At 48.5% G+C, this 21,077-nt stretch overlaps 1 protein-coding gene across 1 annotated transcript; it reads right to left on the bottom strand.

Moving 5' to 3' along the window:
• Positions 1 to 4,126: 4,126 nt before the first annotated feature.
• On the bottom strand, positions 4,127 to 20,652 carry LOC116816104 (uncharacterized). The gene is made up of 9 exons (XM_032765091.2): positions 20,563 to 20,652; positions 19,779 to 19,932; positions 18,883 to 19,058; positions 17,633 to 17,710; positions 15,987 to 16,096; positions 14,860 to 15,119; positions 11,576 to 13,579; positions 8,628 to 8,754; positions 4,127 to 4,341 (listed from the first exon to the last, which is right to left on the bottom strand). The coding sequence occupies exons 2-9, from the start codon at positions 19,918 to 19,920 to the stop codon at positions 4,203 to 4,205; spliced, it is 3,036 nt and encodes a 1,011-aa protein (XP_032620982.1). The 5' UTR covers positions 19,921 to 19,932; positions 20,563 to 20,652; the 3' UTR covers positions 4,127 to 4,202.
• Between the last annotated feature and the right edge of the window lie 425 nt (positions 20,653 to 21,077).

Below are 21,077 nucleotides of genomic sequence, written 5' to 3' on the forward strand. Positions count from 1 at the left end.
ACAGTGCAGAAAAGCAGTAGGCATCTTACAGAACAAACAGGTGGTATTTTACCCTCTAATATTCGATGGGACATATGAGAAGTAATAGCAAACGACAGGAAGCAGATGAGATGGGGGAAATGGAGAATTATAGCAATGAGATCATGAAGTCATTCGTTATAGGCATGTGCACGTCTTGCTGGCTGCATTCTGAGGGATTATGAATTGTTTCAGTTGTGGGCGTTGCAGAAGACTCTTGAAGGGATTTGAGTGGTAGATGTGTAGAGGGTGGGCACAGTTGTTTGGGAAAAGATTCAAATCTGGTCTGCAAATCCCAAGTTTTCTCTAGAACACAAAACTTGCATTTTTGTAGGAATAGGAGACCAAAGCAACCGCTAATGCCTGTCCTTGTAGGCTGAAACGATATCTGCGATACGCCCTGTTTCTCTGACGTCTTCAGCGGTTAGATGCAAACAAGAATAGTAAAACAGACTTTGTACCCAAAGACGGTACATAATGGCAACTATAAAACCAGCAGGGACCAGATTATGACTAGTTACGTCAGTGTCAACCCTACTGACCGACCTAACAGGCTCAGAAGCCAGCCAAACGGATGCTCAAAGCCTGCAGCCAAACAGATGCTCAAAGAGCTGGTTAAGAAAGTAAATTAACTTAATACAGGCTGTGGGATGCTCAGTCCCAAATTTGACTAGCTAGTAGCATAGTCCAGGTTGATCTAGGGAGCGGCATTGACACTACAGAGTGCCACTCATTTTGAAACATGGCTCTCTAAGCTGCTAGTTACGTGTAGGGCCTGTTATAGGAGTCCATGGCCTATTCCCAAAGTGCATTAGAGAGCTGGGTTCATTTCAACCTGTGTAACTGTTCTTGCGGAGCTGCTCACTACACATCCACGCTAAAGCCATTGCAAGAGAAACACATTAGCAGCCCCCTGCCGCAAGTGGGAGGGTCACACAAAGATTGAGTTCAACAGCCTACCTAGACAAACACCAATACGAGGAACACTCCTAGCAGCTCCACCGGGCAGTGACGAGCAACTCATAATAAGAGGACAAGAAATCAAATACACTTTATAGAGTCCAGATAGTGTTAATGTCTAGACACTACAATGACCAGGCCTAGCGCCCCAGCTCCTGGAGTCATGTGATGAGCACAGAATCTTTGCATTCATTTAAAAAAAATATCCCATTTGGTTATGATAAAAGCCTTGAAAACGTGGCCAAAATGTGACTGGTGCAGTAATAACTGCCTGAGTCTGCAGACAGCCTGAGAACAGCTGAGAGGGGTGCACTGCCCCAGGCATCACAACAGGGTGTTAACATCAAACCTTACTGCTGTAAGGCCCCCTCATCACCACCATCCAAGCAAGGGGGCTCTCTGTAGCAAGCCCAGCCACTCCCCCAGCTATACCTTGGCCACTCATGCAGGGGAGAAGCAGTGACCCCTGCCACTCTCCACAGAACACTGGTGATGGGAGAAGGTGGGCCCCCCTACTACTGCCACATAAGGTGAGGGGTGGGCCTGTAGCAGAGCAGGCCAAGCACTCACAGCTCTCCTATGTCCTCCATCAGATTTGGTGGTGCTCAGCTCTTCTGAAAACCCAGCCCAAGGTACCGAAACCCCTGCTGGGGCTCCCGCAGAAGACAGGAAGGTCAAACCCAGCAGCACTGGTTCCCCAAAGCCCAGAAGACTAGCCCAGGGGCCATTACCACTGAGGGTCTGGCTTCGCTGCAGAGGTAGCCTGGTTAGCAGCCACATTGCAAAGCCCTACCTGAGTTACTGCACGCTCACCGGTGCTGCAGTCCCCTGCGTGTTGCTAGGACTTTGGGGGGACATCCCATGATTCTTAGCACTGCAGGAAACAGCTGCTGTAGGATTCCTGCCCAGTGGATTATGGGAGAACTTGTCTGTCCTTCTGGGCACACGGGGAATTATGGGAAGGCACTGGAGCATTAGCCATATTGGAGTGGTTGAACCTGGGGTCTCACTGCAATATGTGTGGGTTATGCACCCAACTGTAGGCAAAACTCTGGCTTTAGCCTGTAGCCCAGGGCAGACCAGCTAGCCCAGGTTGAAAGCACCACCACCAACCACACTCAAATCGGAGATTTTTGTGTGTAGACAGCTCAGGTTAACTCTGCAGTGAAGACAAGAGAAACCAGGAAACTCAAGGGCCATCACACTTTATATTGTCTACTGGGCAAATTGAAACCGTGTGGCGAGTCTGAGTGACTGACTCACTCAAGGTAGTATTGTCCAAAATCTGTGACTGCTTTCCAAGTGTGCATGCTGCAACCACAGCCAGTGATAGGCAATGGGCAGTAATCAGAGCAATATGTTTGGAAAAATGCTTTAGTAGCACAGAATGCTATGAGAAGGAAGAGAATGACACTAGAGATTAGTGCCTCTTACAGTGTGCCTTCCAAAGACAAAAGAAAAGTCGCTATTTTTAAAATATAAAGCCCTGCTAAATTCATCCCCCCACATGCAGTGATTTTAACAGCCAGGGGGTTGATTTCAGAGAAGCATGCGGTCAGTCATTTACTTCGGGCAGAATTTTTTTGTTTTATTTTTGTCCTGTATTTTGCCCAGATCTGCTCTAAGGTTTTAGAGAATCACATGACCTTGACCTGGGAGGTAGTTTTGCTGGAGAGCTGCAAACTGGCTTTTCTAGAAGCTGACATCCTACGTGGCCCATAGCCCTTGAGCTGCACAGGGACCGTAGAGAGGGTTGCAATGACATTGAGGCACTATTAACAGGGTCCATTTGAACTTATTTTTCCTTATATTGAAGCTATTTCTTCCCTTCTGGAATGTTGTTTGGGACTGTCCGTTATAGAGCAGCCAGTGGAGGCTGGAAATGGAAGACTAACAAGTACAAAGTTGGTTGGTCGCAGTTACACATATTGGGGTCAGAGAAGCAGGAACTAGGCCCATGGAGTAACTCCACTGACCTGTGTGATAAGGAACCGTGTAACAAAGAGGCGAATAGGGCCCAGTTCACTCTGCTGACTTGCTAAAAACAGCTGGTGGCCTTTGGTTTTCGGTGTGGTTTCTTTGTAAGCAGTTAACTCAGACCCACCTTGTTTAATGCTAGCGCTAATGAACTCCTCTGCTCTTAACACCCCATTCTTAAAGACGGGGAGAGGTTCCCAGCTAGCGTTTGAGTCAATAAAGCAGCAGAGCATTGACTTACCCAAGGAGGACTCAAGAACAAGGAAGGATTTGATGGTTTTGCAGAGTGGAGACTAGGGGCACAAAAACTACACCATTTTGGCACACCAAACGGGAGTAAACAAGCCTTAGGACAAAACTGGAGGGAAGACTAAAGCAGCAGGACTTATATCATCTCTGTGGTTAAAAAAAATCCCCATATGTCAGACATACAGCAACAGTGGATGTATGTAAGGCCTGACCCAGCTCCTATGGAAGTCAATGGAAACTCATGGCCTTTCAGGGATTCTGCAGTGTTTTACCCAGATTGTTCTTTTACTTATTATTGCACAAGCACAGAACTCCTTCCAAGTGGTTCCTTCCAGTGGGCTGGATTTGATGACCTTCTCGAGGTCCCTTACAGACCTACATTTCTGTGATTTTATGACAAATCACTGGATTCTGAATATACAGGAAACCTTCCCAGTGGAGAAGCCATGCCAGAAAGCAAGACTGACGAGCTGTGGAGTTCGACCAAATCTGGCCCAGTGCTCATTGACCATCTAAATAGAACTTACTCCCATCACAAACTACACCCCCTACCGGGATGTGTAATCGCAGGGGATCCGAACAACCTGTCCACATCTCCCCAAGTCCCGTCACCTTCCTCCATTGCCCCATCCCCACCCTGGAATGGCTCCAGTGGGTAGCAGAGCATTGGAAGACGCAGGTGTAGCCTCACTGGTGCAAAGGGGCCATAAGGCACGGTCTCATCTGGCCCCACCTATAAGAATGAGACCAGGAATGTGAATTTTAGAAGGTAAAATGGTCGGACTTTATTTAGCATTCCACTATAAAAATAAAATAAATACATTGTGCAAACTCCCTTCTAAGTTCTCTAGCGAGTTCAAACTGCCCCAGCAAAAAGTACAAGACAAACTGATATCAAGGCATGATGCTGGGTTATATTTGATGATTTTTAGCTACAGAAAAATAAAAATATTTACTAATCATTTTGAAAACAGACGATTTATGTATGTTGCAGTGGATCATTCATGAAGACATTTTTCTTCCTGTTTGACCCTCTTGGATTTTTCCTTTTCTTTTGTCATTTTCTTCCTTTTGGTTTTATAGACAGGGGAATGCAGGAACTCTGTGTTTGTAAAGGGGTCACCACGCCTCAATTTGCTGCAGAATAAAAAGGGTTAAATATTATTAACCAACTATCATAATACAAATAAAGTGCTGGTCAAACTTAGGCGTGTTCTAAACCTGCAAGTTTTACCCATAACACTATTTTTTTTACCATAATAGTTATACCAGTATAAGTCACCTTGGATTTTTACTGGTGTAACCTTATTCCTCCTTCAAAAGGAAAACAGACATACTAGTATAAAGGTTCTTTATATGGGTATAAAATGTGTTCACACTAGGGAAGGGTCTTCTTCCAGTGCTTGCAAATGTCCATTCCAACATAGACATGTGCATGCCCTGAGCACGGTTGCCGGAATTTTTCCCCTTAGTGCAGTGGTCCCCAACCTTTTCCTCTGCCGGGCGTCAGAGGAAGGACCACTGCAGTGGTGGAGCACCTGCCGAAATGCCGCCGAATTTCGGCAGCATTTTGGCGGTGATGCCTGTCGATGATGCTGCTTGCCACCAACAAGTGACGTCATTGAGAGGCGTCGCCGCCGAAATTCAGGAGCAACGCCTGTCGATGACGTCATCCGTCGATGGCAAGCGGTGTCATCGAGAGGCGTCTCTGCCAAAATGCCGCTGAAATTCGGCAGCATTTTGGCGGGTGCTCTCCCGGGGGCCAGGGCGCGGGTGCATTAAGATGCCCCTACGGGCGCCGCGTTGGGGATCCCTGCCTTAGTGGTATCCATTGGGTTGGCTCCAGCTCTCTGGTGCCGTGTGTTTATAGCGCCGGTATAAAGGGCCCTGCCGACCCTGCTCCCCTTCAGTTCCTTATTACCACCTGTGATGTTTCCTGGAGCCCCTCATTGCTCAGGTGATTTTAATCCAGTCATTAGTGTAATTAGTTGCTGTAATTGTAGTGGTTAGGTTAGAGTTGTTTTAGTTCTTAGATAGTATTAGATGCCTTGGTGCTTCACTTGCAGGGTTGTCCGCTTCCCTGGTGCTAGGGCCCGGCTCAGTCACTGGGTTTCAAGCCCCACGCTTCCTGCGGTAAGTCTATGGCTATACCAATATCATTAAAGCAGTACAGCTTTCAAGTGTAGACAAGGCCTGAAGATAGCTGGTGAGATGCAACCCTCACAATGAGAAAATGCCCCTATGCTGGAGAGATTGATGCACTGAGTTTTTAGAGCATCTTTAGAGAAATCAGCCACTGTTCTGTAACTACTCAGATATTCTGCTTACTGAAAAAGAAAAAAAAAGCACCCGTCATGGGAACTTGACTGAATCAATGGCCCTTGTTGTAATATCTTTAATATACATATACAAAACGGCTTCGGATGTCTCAGAAGACAGTGAAGTACAAATGTTGCTTTCTGTTCCTATTCCTTGTATAGCTAGGAAACAGAATTTTATTTTCTACTCTCTCTCCACCTACTTATTATTCCAGTTTAGAGCAGGCCTGCACAACATGCGACCCGCATGCAGCCCACGGAGGCTCACTGTGCAGCCCGCGGCTGGGAATTAAAGGGCTCTGGGCTGCCAGCAGCAGCGGGGAGCCCTGAGGCCTTTAAACCTCAGCCACGGCTGGGATTCAAAAGGCTCTGGGCTGCCCGCAGCGGTGGGGAGCCCAGAGCCCTTTAAATCTCAGCCGCCAGGGCCGGCTTTAGGCCATTTCAACCAATTCCCCTGAACCGGCCAGCCCCTAAAAGGGCCCCACGCCTAAGCCCCAGTACGGTGTACCGGCAAAAGCCAGTGCGCTGTACCGGGGTGGCCTAGCTTCCCCAGGGGCAATTTAAAAGGCCTGGGACTCCCAGCAGGGGCTGGAGCCTCAGGCTCTTTAAATTGCCACCAGAGCCCCACTGCTGGAGCCCTGGGGTAGGGCTGTGGGGCTCTGGGGGCTATTTAAAAATTCCAGGGTCCCATCGCTTCTACCACCCCGGCCCTTTAAATAGCTGCCGGAGCCACACCGCTTCCCCAGGGCTCCCTCTGCTATTTACAGGGCTGGGGCGGTAGAAGCAGGGGAGCTCCGGGCTTTTAAATAGCCCCAGAGCCCTGGAGTAGCTGGGGGGGGGGGGAGGCTCCAGCTGCCTTGCCGCCGCCTCTGGCCACATCCTTTAAATAGTCCCCAGGAGCCCCGCCAATTCCCAGGCTCCCGCAGCTATTGACAGGCCCAACCACTGGGCTAGCAGTGGAGAGCAGGGAGCCCCAGGCCCTTTAAATACCCCACTGAGCCTGGGCTGCTGCTGCTACCCTTGGTGGGGGAGGTAAGGTAGGAGGGGGCACTCACCATACAGGATGGGCTGTACCCCTGTACCTGCACCAGCTGCCCATAGCCAACCCTGCTGCACCCCTGCCTGCCACAGTCAGCTCCCCCCCCTGCCCTGCCTGCACCAGCTGCCCTGCAGCCGCCCTTGCACCCGCTGCCCGCAGCCAGCCCATCTCCAGCCAACTCCCGACCCCTCCTGCCGCCTCCAGCCCTGCTCCAGCCCTGCTCCCCAGCCAGCCCCCTGCAGAAACCCCTGCCCTGTCTCCAGCCAGCCCTGCCGCACCACCAGCCTGCCTGCTTCCGCACCAGCCTGCAACCCCCTGCCCTGTCTCCAGCCAACCCTGCTGCATCCCCTGCCCTGAAGCCAGCCAGTCCCAGCACTCCTTTTGTCTCCAGCCCTGCCCATGGCTGCAACCCACTCCCCCCCTGGTCCCTGCCTGAAGCCAGCCAGGCCCCACCCACACCTGTCTCCAGCCTGCCCTGCACACCCTTGCCCAGCCTGCAGCCAGACCTCTACCTGCTCCAGCCCCTCCCCCCGCAGCTTCAGCCCGCCCCATGTCCACTGGTGCCCTGCAGTTTCCCAGGGCAGTAACCCTGCACACACCTGCTTCAATGAGGGGGGCAGGGAGCAGCAGGGACCCACACGAGTGCACCCCCTAGCACATCCTCAGGGAGTGGCGGAGCTCATTTCTTAGTTTCAGACCCAGCTTTTTAAAAGAGACTTTAGGGTGGGTTAACAACAACCTCCTGTATTTTCCTGGACATGTCAGGCTTTTTTGGTTCTTAAATCACCAATTCCAAGAGGAAAATACGGACGTATGGTAAACCCTTGTCATCTCTGCCGGGCCCCCCGAAAATGTTCGAATGGGCCCCGCACTTCCTAAAGCCGGCCCTGCAGCACGGAGGGGTTCAAAGGCTCTGGGCTGCCCACAGCCGTTGGGGGCCCAAGAGCCCTTTTGATCCCGCCGCGGCTGAGTTTAGGACATGGCTCAGGCTCGCTCCACCCGGCAGCCCAGAGCCGTTTGATTCCCAGCGGCGGCTTTGTAGGGCAGCCCAGAGCCGTTTGAATCCCGCACGGGCTCCGTGACGAGGCTGGCTGGATTTCCAAGGGCTCAGCTTCCCCTCGTAGCAGGAGCTGCTGGGCTCTGTAAATCCCTGCCCCAGCCCAGCCACCTCCGGGTTCCCAGCTGCCAGAGCTCGGCCTTTAATTGGACCCTGAGGGCTCCCTGTCACCTGTCTTCGAGCTGGAGCCCCTGGTTGATTTTCAAATCAAGCTACACGGCTCCCCCCCAACTTTCCTTTTTGGCCCACACTGTTGTGGGGCGGGCGCGGCGGGAAGGAGGGTTTGTTTCTGCAGGCGGGCTGTACTGGCGGGTTTCTGCTGGCCAGGAGGTCCTGGGGGTAAGGTGGGGGGAGGGTGGAGGTTTCGGCCCTCAGCTGTTTTCTTTGGAGTAATGTAGCCCTCGCCGCTTTACGAGTTGTGCAGGCCTGGTTTGGAGGTTTCTTACTTACAGGGATGGGTTTGTATAGGGTTGTGATTTAAATTTCAGCAATTAAAAAATAATGGTGAGTAATAAACCTGGCCAAGGGTTGTGCTGGACATCAGCTCTTGGACAGTAAGCCTACAGGACGCCACGCAGGCATCTGTGCTAACTGATCCCAAGGCAGGATTGTGGCCTAAATTCAACATGATACAAGTGGATGCCACAAACCGATATAGAACACAGAATTGCTCAGGAAGGGCCCGATCCTGCAAAGGGATCACGCAGGTAGACTCTCAACTCAGCAAGTTCCCACTGACTTCAGAGAGCAGACAACAGCCGTACGAGGTCTGTCTAGGCAGACACACATTTTATGGAGCCATGTGTTTTTGTTCTGTTGGTTCCCCCATCACGTCTAGTGGGCAAAAGGCTGTTTTAGGAGGATTTGGATGAAGGTAGGGATGGGACTAGGTCTAGCCACCGACTGGGGAGGGCATGCCAAGCAGTAGGGGAGGCTGGCACATAGGAAAAGCCCATTTCAAAAGAACACAGATGTGCAGGGGAGGCGCTGGGGGGTTAGAAATACCGACCTATTGAGTTTCGGTTCTGCATAGCAAGCCGGGTCCCGCCTCTGTCTGGTCGGACGTGCCAAAGACTCTTCTGAACTGATGGATGACCGAAAGTTGGCATTAGTCAGATCTTGCAGGGCTTTGTTCTCTGTAAAGGCAGGGACATTTGAAAGGATTTATTCAAAATATTGCCAATTCCCTGACAAAGCCCATTTAAATCCACCCGAGACATCACCTGTGAGTGGAGAAGAGAATGAGTAATGTCCAGCCAGAGTTCTCTGAAAGTTGCATCTAGCACCTTTCCCTTCACCCCTAAACACAGGAGACTGTTTGGGAGGTTGGGATGTTTCTCCACCCCCTTTGGTCCAAAACTGGGTTTATTGTTCAAAAACCAGTTTTTTTATTTTATAATATTGTAATTTTTCCTTGCGGTAGAGCCAACAAGCCCCAGTCAGCAGCAGGGCCGTATTGTATGTACAAAAAGTTCTTGACAGTACATTCCTTGGGGCAGGGACTATCTAAAAAAGACACAGCAGGGAGGTAAGAGCTAAGGAAGTGCGATCGAGGATACGTAGCTGGGAGAATTCCAAAGCTAACTATGAAAGCTGGATGTAACTGCAGCATCTACTGAAAACCTTCCCAAGGGAAATTAGCAAGCCTGGGGGATGGGAGGGGGAAATCAGCGTAATGCTACTTCCAGACCTCCAGTTACAGGTAAACACCCTTGCAAAGTCCACTCTGCTTTTCAAACCAGCCTGATTTTGAAACACTATAGGAAAAAAAAAAAAACCACACAGCTTTTTTGCAGAGTAACCAGTAGTAACAGAACCTCTCCCCTAACTGACTCCTGTCTACATGCACATCTCCCCCAGCCCTGCTCAGATCATCAGTGGGAGCTTATACAGGTGGAATGAGGGCTGCCAGTGGCCCCATTAGCCATAATTAAACTACTGGGCCTATTAAACTTTGCCTTTCTTCAGATGCCTTATACCCTCTAATGCGAGAGACTGGGAGAAAGTGACGGGGGGCTAAAATTGAACTCCACGTGGAGTCCACGTTGTCTGGGTGAGGGGAACGGGCACGTTTCAGAACGAAGCAGATGACTGGAGATGCAAGATCCCTTATCAAGTAAGTGTGTTGGCAGCCTCTGGCGTGGAGTGTGTGTATATTTCTATACAAAATTATGCCTCTCATTTTAATGCACGAGACATGGAATTAAAAACTCTGTAGCAACATTTAATCACCCTCAGTGCAGTATTTGCCTTAAAGGCCTCAGAGCGTATCCATGAGTCTAAGCAGCTAGATCCATCCTGTGTGTGTTCACAGGGGCACCTGAGCTATCAGACCGACTCTGTGAGAGGCACAGAAATGCTAAACCCTTGGGTTAACTCTGGAAGAATCTACAAAGACCCCATATTACTACGACTTTGTTCTTTGCTTCCATTAACTCCTGATAGTTCCACCGACCCAGAGCATGGAGACCCCTACTAAGGTCAGAAGAGGAAGCAAGTGCAGTAAATTGTTGGAGCATTTTCCCCCAGGTTGGAGAAACGTTTAAATGTCTCTCCAGCAAAGCTGGCGTTCTGCTGCTTCCCCAACAAAGCAAGGAGAACACGTGGAGTTCCCACGAGCACAGATTGCTCTGCAAAGGGCCAGCATTAAGGATGAAGCTGCGGTCTGGATAAAATGTGGTTTTCTTCTGAGGGCCCATTAGGCTGAAGGGGCTCACATCTCAGCCCAATTGAGGGGGAGTTTTAAAAGTGCTCAGCACTGGTTTAACTCCACTGTGATTGACTTCAACAGGAGTCAATGCTGATTTCTCTTCAAACATCCCAGCTCTAGTCTTCTCTCGGGTCTTGTCTTCACTGCAAAACCAACTCAAGTTATAACTCGAACGATGCCCCTAACTTGAGTCCCCTCCACAAACAAAACCCCTGAACTCAAGTGCGTGGTGCTTTTAACTCGAGTGGGCCAGCCCCAGAGGGCACAGGCTAACGCTCCAGCAAGTGCAACCCATCAGCTGCTAACCCAACCACTGCTGCAGTGTGGACACAGGTTAGCATGACTCAGAGCTGCTGGTTCTCGGCAGCCATCCCACATTCCTCCCTCTCGTGCCCAGAAAGCACAGACAAGTTTTCCAACAATTCACTGGGAAAGAATTCCTTGAACGGCTCAGTTTCCTGCAGTCTGCAAACCACGGAATGTGTCGCCAGAAGTCAGCGCCACACAGGAGCGAGCACAGTGCATGGGGGGCTCCGATGTTACTGGCCAGTGCAGCCGCTCTCACTCAAATGAGGTGAACTTGAGTAACTCGTGTTAACCATGCAGTGAAACCATCTTTAGGCAACAGCAACAAGGATCTGAACCCTCCCACTCAGCTTTAAACCATACAAGAGCTCATCTCCCAGCCATTTCTATCGAGCTCTTTGCAAAGACAATGCAGGCACTGATAAGGCCTAGTTCATATTGTTCTCCACCTAAAAGCTGCTCAAGTGATCAACACCTAGCCAGACAGTCAAGATGAAGAGGCACAAGGTCAGAGGCAAAAGGAACAAATCCCTGTAGCAGTGGCTCTCAGCCTTTCCCTGCCCGCAACCAAAACAGCATCCAAAGATTCTTGCAAAAATATAAACGAAATCCCAAGTCACTGAAGCCAAATCGAGGCGCAGGTAATGTCTTCTAAGGGCTAGTGGCCAGATTCACACCTGCTGAATGGAAAGCCTCACAAGGAATTCAACAGGCTTTGAATCAGGCCCCAACTTAGTAGAACTTTTATTTTTCTGCAGTTAGCATTCACATGGCGGAAGGCAACAGAAATGCCCAAGATTCATACATAACCTGTGTTTGAAATAGTAACGATTAGAGCATTTATCATACTACACGATAATCACTTCCACCTTTCCCTTATACAGGCAATATGCTAATCATTCCCAGTAATCCCTTTCCTCTACCGCTACCCTGCCACTTACCAGTTCCTGGCGAGGCTGCGCTTTGGCAAGGGTCTTTTGAACTGGCCTTTGCTTTCTTCCACCCACAACTGCCTCCCGACGTCTGCTCGGTGTAATTTTCTTTAACAATCGCAGAGCTCTTTGGCAGAGCGGAAGATTTGTCTGCAATTTCGTGGTTTGCAGCAGTCGGGGGCTTCAAGTGTGGCAGACTTTTGCTGCAGGGGTTGAAGGCCAAAGCTTCAGAACAGGCTGCAGAGGAGAAGTCATTAAGGCCTGGATGTCCCACCATGGAATTTGTCTCACCTGGCTCACTGATTAGTGTCTCCAGGTAGGAATTGGGCTCCGTTTTGAAAATGGTAACAGGCAGAAAATTCTGTTCCACTGGATCAGCCTGACTGAAGGCAGAATCTGCTATGCCTCTAGTCTCAGAAGCAAAACGCTCTCTGCCTTCATTGTGACCCTCTGGAGGGTCAACAACATAGGTTTTTCTCCTAGTCTTAGATCTGGAATCAGCCCCTTCCCTTAAGGCATTCGTACCCTTGGCAACTCTGTCCAGCACTTCTATGGGGCTGCTACTCTGTTTTTTATTGCTCTGAACAGCTGAGGTTCTCTGACCCTTTTGGATCTTGTTCGTTCTGCTCTCAGGAACAAGCTCAGAGCGGCTGATGTCACCCCCCTTTAAACCTGGCAGGACAGGAACTGAGCTCCCCGTAAGATCGGGAGGAAAGACAGTGTACGTTTTCCGGCTAGGTTTGGTATTACTTGATGAATCCTTATTGGTGTTTTTATCCAAACTTTGCACATCTGCACAGGGACCAGAAGTCTCTGCTTCGCTTCTCTGAGGGTTACAGATGCTCTCTTTGCTCGTTTTTCTCTTGCTCTTCTGCCCTTTTTTAGCCTGGCATTCAGCTTTGCCTGCTTTGGCCTCTGGCATTTTGGTACCGCTTTGCACGTTCTCCTCACTGCAGTCATCTGCTTTGCTCATTCTACTGGTCTCCCTGGGTGCTTTTGGTTTTGCACATTTCACATTTGCACCCAGAAAATCCTGCTGCAAAGCTGGTATGCTGGAGCCCTGTTTTTCCAAGCACGGTGGACTTTGAGAAGCACCATGGCCTAATGGAGCTTTACGACTTAATGAGGCAGAGTGTGGACTTTGGAACTGGCTTTCCATACTACTCAGTCTCTCAGCAAAAGACTCTTGATTAATTTCTTGTGGTAACAAGACCATTTTTTCCACCTTCTTCAACTGCCCTACATTCAACACATGCGTTCTTCTGCAATCCTTGGCTTTATCACTCTGTCCCGCAGCACAGCCGCTGCTCGTCTGTAACGACACCTCTTCCAAAGCATCCCCGGGAGTCTGCCACGCAGGCTTGTGCACTTCCGATTTGCTCCCGCTCAAGCCTTTCACCTTGGATACCTTTGTAGGACTCGGGGGGCTCTCTTCTTCACGGAGTACGTCCCAACTACTTTCGGGCTGGAGTTTAAGTGCATCTCTTTTCTTTTTGCCCTTCCTGACCTTTTTGACAACTGTAGTTTCAGCGGCTTTGGCTTGGCCATTACTTTGACTTTTGGCTTCCAATGTAATAAACTCAGCAACTCGGCTGAAGTTATGATCCACTTCAGCATTGCACAGAGTCTCTTCAGGCTGCAGCAGGTCACAGGGAAGCCCTTTATCTGGGGATTCTGGTTTAGGATAGCTATCGGGCTCCGAAGGCAAATCCAAGAGATTGAGAGAGTTCAATTTGACCGGCATGCTTGTTTTACTGGCACAGCTGTCCCCACCAATGCTCCATTTCGAGGCATGATTTGAGCTGATATCTAGGGGTACGTCCATGGCAGAAGATGGGGTGCTCGTCATAAAGACAGTGACACGTTTCTTCCTTTCAGTTATGTGTCCATGCAGGTGGACCACACTATCACTACATGGTCTTGTAATCTTCTCACATTGAGGCAGAGAAAGATTATTAGCCAGAGTAGATACCGGGAAACTTTCAGAACTTTGTGGGGTACATGACGAGGATTCTACAAAGAAAAAAATATATAGATATCTACATATCATCCTAAAGTTAACATGGCAGACAACAAATCACCTTCTGCAGCACCAGAAAAATCTCATCAACTCATATCTGTGACTCTCATTACCATGGACCCCACAGGACAGACAGCGGTATCTCTTTCATAAGACAAGGTTGTGCTTTTCTAGTGGAGAATCAACAAATTGTGCTGCAGGGATGCTTATTTAGCTCTCCTCAAAACAGCAGAATGGCCCAAAGCACAATCCCAGACCCCAACACACTGGGTATTTGGGGAGGTTCAAAATCCAAATCAGAACATTTTATTATTTGTATTGTGGTAGCGCATGGACCAGGATCCCACTGTGCTAGGCGCTGTTCACACATACAGGGGAGATGAGGGGGAGATAGGATTCGTTATCCAAGGCAATTCAGCCATCAGGCGAAAGTCAGTTGCTGGAAAATATTGCTACACATGTTAACTAAGGATATGTCTACACTGCACTCAGGGATGCCACTGCAGCATGTGTAGGCAGACCTGATACGCTACCCACCCAAGTACAATCCCGCCCGGGGCCCTAGGTATGTAGTCAGGGAACTAGTCCGGGCCGCTATCCATGCCGCTGTGACAACACTGCTATTTTGAGCGTGCTAGTTCGAGCAAAGCTACCACGTGTCCATCTCACACAGTGTAGCTGCGCCTCTTGACTGCAGGGCAGCCGTACCCTTTGTGTGTCACCGCCGTACAAAATTAGTCCAGCCTATGGTAGAATAAGACCCTTGAACGGTAACAAAGCACGTCACCCAATCAGAACCATTTGAAAACAACACATCAGTAAGACAAAACCATGAACAACATCGACGAGAGAGATTCAACTCTTCAGCGTCGGGCAAAGTTCTCATGGTTTGTATGGTCATAAACTGGCTGGAATGTACATGAACCAGAATCAGAAGGGTTTATCTGCATGTTGTGGGAGTCTTTGGCACAAAATGGTGGGATCCCAAAGTATGGGCCCATACTCCTCTCCCTAAGCACTTCCACACTGTAGCGATTGCTACTGAAAGTCCGAGGAGAGCTCAATCTCTACCAGAGCCGTGATGTTCAGAACAGCAACAACCACAGTGTCCTTGGCAGACCCAGCTTTGTTCCAGCACTACCACTAGTATTCCCACGACACCAGTACAGCCACAGCGTCCAAGCGGACGAGTTAAATGCACACCCGTTCAGCCTGTGCTGCACTGACGCACTCCAACAGTTGTCCTAGGAGAACAGACAAAGATGGAATTTACCTCCAAAAATCAGACGAGAGTCAAGAAAGGCAGGTTCCGGTTCACCTCCTTCGCTCAACCTCTGCCCGTTTTTCTCCTGGCTTGCTAACGGCTCCTCAACGAGCCGGGATGAGGTGGTGGTTTTGCTTTTACCCGGTTGCTCTGGAACAGATGTCTGGAGCCCTAGTGGGAACATCTGCACACCCGTGGAGCTACTGCCTTGGCGTCTCTCCCCGTCATCTACTTCGCACACCGGCACCCTCATCGGCATTGCTGTCATTCTGCAGCGCAAAGGGAGGTGATCAAAGGAAAAGTGGTAACGGAGCAGATCATGCGTCTCCAGACTTTGCTTCAGGACACCACCCCGACTTAGGACAGCACTTCAGCATGTCCATCACGGCAAGGATGTGCCGAAGTGCTTTCCTGAATGGTTACAATGCCGAAGCAAAGAGGATCATGTGCCAGCATGGCCAGATTTGATCCCTGCTGAGCGGTCATTTCACACAGGGGGGAAAAGCATGTGTCTCTTGGGGCACAGCCTCTGTGGGAGGAAACAAAATCTGAAGGGAGATGGAAGCAGGGCCATCCAGGACAGAGGTTTGAACAATAGTGTGCTGGGGTTATACTAGGACCTGAACTTGGGACACGACAAGGAAGAAACAGATTTTCAGATGTACTGTTTTAAGAACAGGTATTTGCAACGGCATTTCCCAAAACACTCACGCGTGGGTTACAGCTAAGCATTTACTCTTAAGCACAGAGAGGCAGTAGGTTAGTGGAGACAGCACTACACTGGGATTCAGGAGACCTGGACTCTAGTCTCAGCTCTGCCACTGGCCTGCAGGGTGACCATGAGCAAGTCACTTACTCACTCTGTGCCTCAGGTTTCCCCATCTGTAAAATGGGAGTGATACTGACCGTTGTAAGAGTGCTTTGAGACCTACTGATGAAAAGCACCATACAAGAAATAGGCTTTACTGATTAATAATACAGCACTGCAAAGACACATGGTGCTTTACAAACCTAGGTCCCAATCAAGCAAAGCACTGAAACATATATAATGTGAAGCACGTGGACAGCCCTATTGAATTGACATGTTTAAAGTTACACACATGATCTTAGCCTCATTTGAACATTTTCAGGCTTACCTAGCAAGTGGAGAGACCCCAAGTTGTGCATCTGTGAGATCATCAGGGCAGCTGCCCTCAACAATGGTGTTGTTCTGTCCCTCACATAACGGCAGAGAACTTGACCGGTACTAGAGTGTGGGAAAATGGCATGGTCTGTTAAGGTCTCTGTAATAAACAAACACACTGTACAGTGTAGGAGCGGCACAAGTTCTGATCTTGGTTTTATGGAAGGGATTTTTTTGGATGCCAACCCGTGGGAAATTACACACTGGCACTTTATATAGTACATAGATACTTTTGAGCATTCTGACATTGAAAATGGTAATACTGGGATTATCTATATCTATTATATAAATTGTTTTAAAGACCTTCATACAAAATTGCCCTCTCCAAAAGTAAAACAGAACAAGCCAGGAATGAGACAGTACTGGGAGGCTGCACTAGCCTCTCTCAGGTGAGAAAGTTTCTAGCCTTTATAACTGGGAAGTTTATCTTCCCAGTATGAAGAGACGCAACATGATCTCACTGAGTCTGTAGCAACTCCAAGGGGTCTGTGAATCATTCCTATTCAACTCAGTGGGGTGTCAACTCTGAAACCTAATGACGGTATTTCAAAATTTCCACATGGGAAATACTGCCACGGTTGATTATTAACTATTTGTATTGCCATAGCGCCTTGGAGCCCCAGTCATGAACCAGGACCCCACTGTGCTAGGCACTCTGCAAACACACACCAAAAGATGGTCCCTTCTGTAAAGAGGTAGATTTCTTTAGCAAACAACCAGCCCCTCTGGGATTCTTGGCAAAGCTTGGAGCCTGGGGAGAGTATGGCCAGCCTTCCCCCAGGGTGCCAAACCTGGAAAGGTGTCAGATATATACAGGGGCTTGCTCTACATACAGATTTTGCATCAGTGTAACTATGTCATTTGGGAGGTGATAGTTTGCCAACAACCTAGTGTAGACACAGTTATACCAGTATAAAGGCACCTTACACTAGTATAGTGGGAATAGGCTACGCAGCTATAACTGCATCCACGCTAGGGGAGCTTGGCCCACTTTAAACTATACCAGTAGAGATCCAGTTTGTACGTTTAGACGAGGTCTTAGCTCAGGGTATGTCTACATGACAGCAGCATAACTATGGTGCTGCAGTTGTAGCCTAGACACCTCCTACATCAGCAAAAGGAGTTAATCCATCAACCTAGTTGGGTCTACAATGGGGGTTAGGTTGACCTAACTACATCACACAGGGCATGACATGTTTCACAGCCCTGAGTAATGGAGCTAGGTCAATCTAATTTTTAGGTGTAGACCAGGCCTCAGAGACCTTCGGGCTGTAACTCATCCTGCTAAAATTGAGCTAGAGGTATTGGGCTGGGCCCACAGTGATGTTAACTGGCAATTTCAAATAGAGTTAAACAAGTTCAGCTGAGCTAATTCATCTGAAGGGGAAAAATCTACCTCAAGGCCAACAGAAGCTACTGGCTGCAACCTGGCCCTTTAATTTGGTCACTGACATTACCATATAGCTAAAATCAAGGTACTGAGCGGAGTAAGCAGGTAGCATTTCCAAACGACAACATGAGGTGCAGTCCTTGGACAGGAGCCACAGATATTTCACTCCTTCCCAAACACGCACGAGTATTCGGAGCCCCACCACCTACCTCGGAAGGTCTGCTCATTTTAATGGCCGTCAGCAGGTTACCATTCAGAAAGGCTTCCAGTTGTTTGAGGGTTTTATTCTGTATCAGAAAAGTCATGTTTTACAAGGCTGGAATTTAAAATTTCTCTAGACACAGCTGAAGAGAAGCTAATATTGGGAACAGAAAGCAGTGCCGCTCAGCCCGACGAGGGAACAAGGGCACGCTATGAGACACTAAGCTCCCAGGAATTACACACTGGTAACACGTCTCGGGTGACTTTGGTTACAACGAAAAGCTATAAAACACGATCCAATTGCTAACCAACTCAGCAAAGCATGCCTGAGTATGCAGTGAGCCTGGGCTGCCTGGAACAACAGCTCTGAGAGGGGCAAACAGGCCCATTAATTTCAGAGAGTGCCAACTGATTATAGTTTAAATAGCAACACTTAGCTATTTCACTGCTCAGAGCATATGAGAAAAAGAGAGGGAGGAGTATCATCATTTAAGTAAAATGCTCATATTATGGGTAGGCCTTTGACAATATATGGTGGGATGGAAGAGGTGGGGGGAGGGAATGGGTTTGGTTGCCCTGAAGATTTGGGAAATGCCGCACTGCTGGAAGGACCGTGAATACCAAGGTGATGGCATGGTGCAAGCACCTGAGTAGAACTTAGCCGCCTGGACAATTTGCATGTCTTGTCTGATAGACAAGCCCTTAGTCGTGACTACATGGGGAAATTGACCAGCACAGCTATACCAGAATTATTATCCCCTGGCAATTTCCCTATATAGGCAAGCCCTCAGGAACCTAGTATCTTCCCCTGAGATAGCATCTCAACTGGGGATTACCGAAGACAACTAAGGGCCACCTGAACTATTAAACCACCATATCCAGGACCCAGTTACAACACCATCAACACACCATTTGCACTTGCAGTATAGACATGACCTAACCCCATCTTAAAGTGCCTGTACCGGGTCATCACTCTGCTCTGTTCAGGGTTGTATTTCAGTTCAGACACATAGGTGGGCTTAGTCTGTCACAAGAGGATGGAGTTGTAACTGTCCCTGCACAGCTGCTAGGGAGAATGGGACCCATGTTCAATACTATGTTTGGACTGATTATTAAAAAAAATAGGTTAGTAAATTCTGAAAAGTTTTGATGGCAAAAATTAAGTTACATTCTTTTTCTTCCTGGCTAGGCTCTACAGAGGTAGTAGCACTGATTGTGACTGCCCCACAACCACAAAGTTCAAGCATTAGCACAGTACCAGAAAATATAGCCTTTGCCGAAGCATTGCATTCTGGAAGTGACATCGCTCCACTTCTTTCTGCAGTAACATCTTCTCGAAGACGAGCCTCTGGCTATTCGCCTTCTCAGCGCTGAGGGCCAGTGCCAGAGCTTTATTATTGTGTTTTAAGGAGATCTTAACTATAGAAGAGTTGTCTACAGGCAAAATAAAAATAAGATATTACATTAAATCTCTCCTATTCCTGCTACCAGAATAAATCTACACCAGCCAAGGCCCTGCTGCCTGCATGAATCACAGCATGGGTCTGCATTATTACTGATAATTCTACCATTTCCATCTAGTAATGGACCAATACCATTGTTAAGATTCTTTTTGTTCCTCATATTTTTTTTTATTTTTTTTATTTTTTTTTTTTTAAAAAACACCCTCCTCCTTATTGTCCTTAACTCTGAGGGCTATCGAGTTCTCTTTGTATCCCTTATCATTTTTCTACAATTCCTAACTTCTGATTTATACTCATTTACTATCAACTTCCCCTTCATTCCATTTGTTAAAAAAAAAAATTAACAGCTGCCTTCATGTCCCCTCTAAACCTGGCAGTTTTTTTTAATCCAACCTAGCCTTCTTCAGTTGTGGTCTTGTGGTTAAGCCACTGGACTAGGAGCTGGGGCACCTGAGTTCAATTCCCAGCTCCGCCACAGACTTCCTCAATGATCTTGAGCAAGTCACTTAGCCTCTATGTGCCTCAGTTTCTCCAACTATAAAATGGGGGTAAGAGAGTCTAAATCTGGAAGGAAAGTAAGTTCTTGGGGCAAGGACTCTCTCTTACTACTTGCATGTACAGCACCTAGCACAGTGGGACCCTGATCTTGATATGAGCCCTGAAGTGCTTTCATAATACAACAGACACTCACTTATTATTTTTGTTTTGATTTTTGATACAAGGGAAGCATTCAGCTTTGCGGTCTTTAAAGCACCATTTTTCTTCTCCCTCATCCGCTCTCTAACACCACTTAGGGAGAAAACAGATGTATCCACAGCCTCCTGAGACGCCATGGTTGAAGAGCCCTAAGAGAGAGAGAGAGAGAGAGCAAGAGAGCGAAGTGAGTTACTGCTTGTATATTTCAGAAAATAAAGGCTGCAGTTGTAGGGAAACTCTCCCTAAAGGGGAAATGCTTCTCCATCTTTATCCCCTTCCACGCAAACACTTCTGAGCCAAAAACACCAGATCAGCTCTTTTCCCCTACAGCCTACATATCCCCATGTCCTATAATTAATGTTGCCTTTTCCAGACTGTGAGAATGGACACCAAAATCGCTGCAGGTGTAATACTAAATCCAGTCTTCGTGTGTGGATCTTGATGGAGTTTTCCTGTCCTGTAAAGATAGGTTTCCAGGGGAGTCAATTGCAGACAGCCTCAATATGCACTCCGGCTCCATCAGCCCAGCCTTGCAAATCACTTCCTCCAGCATCAAACAGCAAAGTCCAGGTTTCCCTCCACCCATTCATCTTGATGATCTGGAATGTTTACAAAACCTAGTTTGTTGGGGTGATGGTGGGTCAGGGCCCCCTGCCTGCCCCACAGTAAATGAGCCACCTTGTACCTCCCATTGCACTGAAAGGGATCATGCTTATTTCCATTCACCATGTGAGATTGGGGATCCCTCTCCCCAAAAAAACACCACAAAGTGCACTAACCTGCCTGGACTCAGTTTTCCCAGTGGAACTTGCAGAGGTTTCTAGCAGAGCCGTTCCAGCTGCCCAGCCAGTAGTAGCCCCAACACCAGGGCAGAACTGTATGGAAGAAACTGACAAGTTTTCCAGCTACACAGAGCTCTTCTTCAGGTCTGGGAAAGGTGTAGGCTACGTCTACACTAGAAACTTCAAAGCGCTGCTGTGCGAGCGCTCCCGCGGCAGCGCTTTGAAGTGTGAGTGTGGTCGCGCGCGAGCTCTCCCAGCGCTCCTGGTAATCCACCTCCACGAGGGGAATAGCTCTGAGCGCTGGAAGACGGCTCCCAGCACTCTGAGGCTGTCCACACTAGCGCTTTGAAGCGCCCAAACATGCTGCGCTCAGGGGGGTGATTTTTCACACCCCCAAGCCAGCAAGTTAGAGCGCTATAAAACGTACGTGTAGACAAGACCGTACTCCCAGTGTCACAGCTAAATGCAAGGTGGACAGATTGTTTAGCATAAGTAGTTAGCACATACTGTAG

The sequence above is a fragment of the Chelonoidis abingdonii genome, chromosome 10 (genome assembly GCF_003597395.2).
Source record: "Chelonoidis abingdonii isolate Lonesome George chromosome 10, CheloAbing_2.0, whole genome shotgun sequence".
NCBI lineage: Eukaryota > Metazoa > Chordata > Testudines > Testudinidae > Chelonoidis > Chelonoidis abingdonii.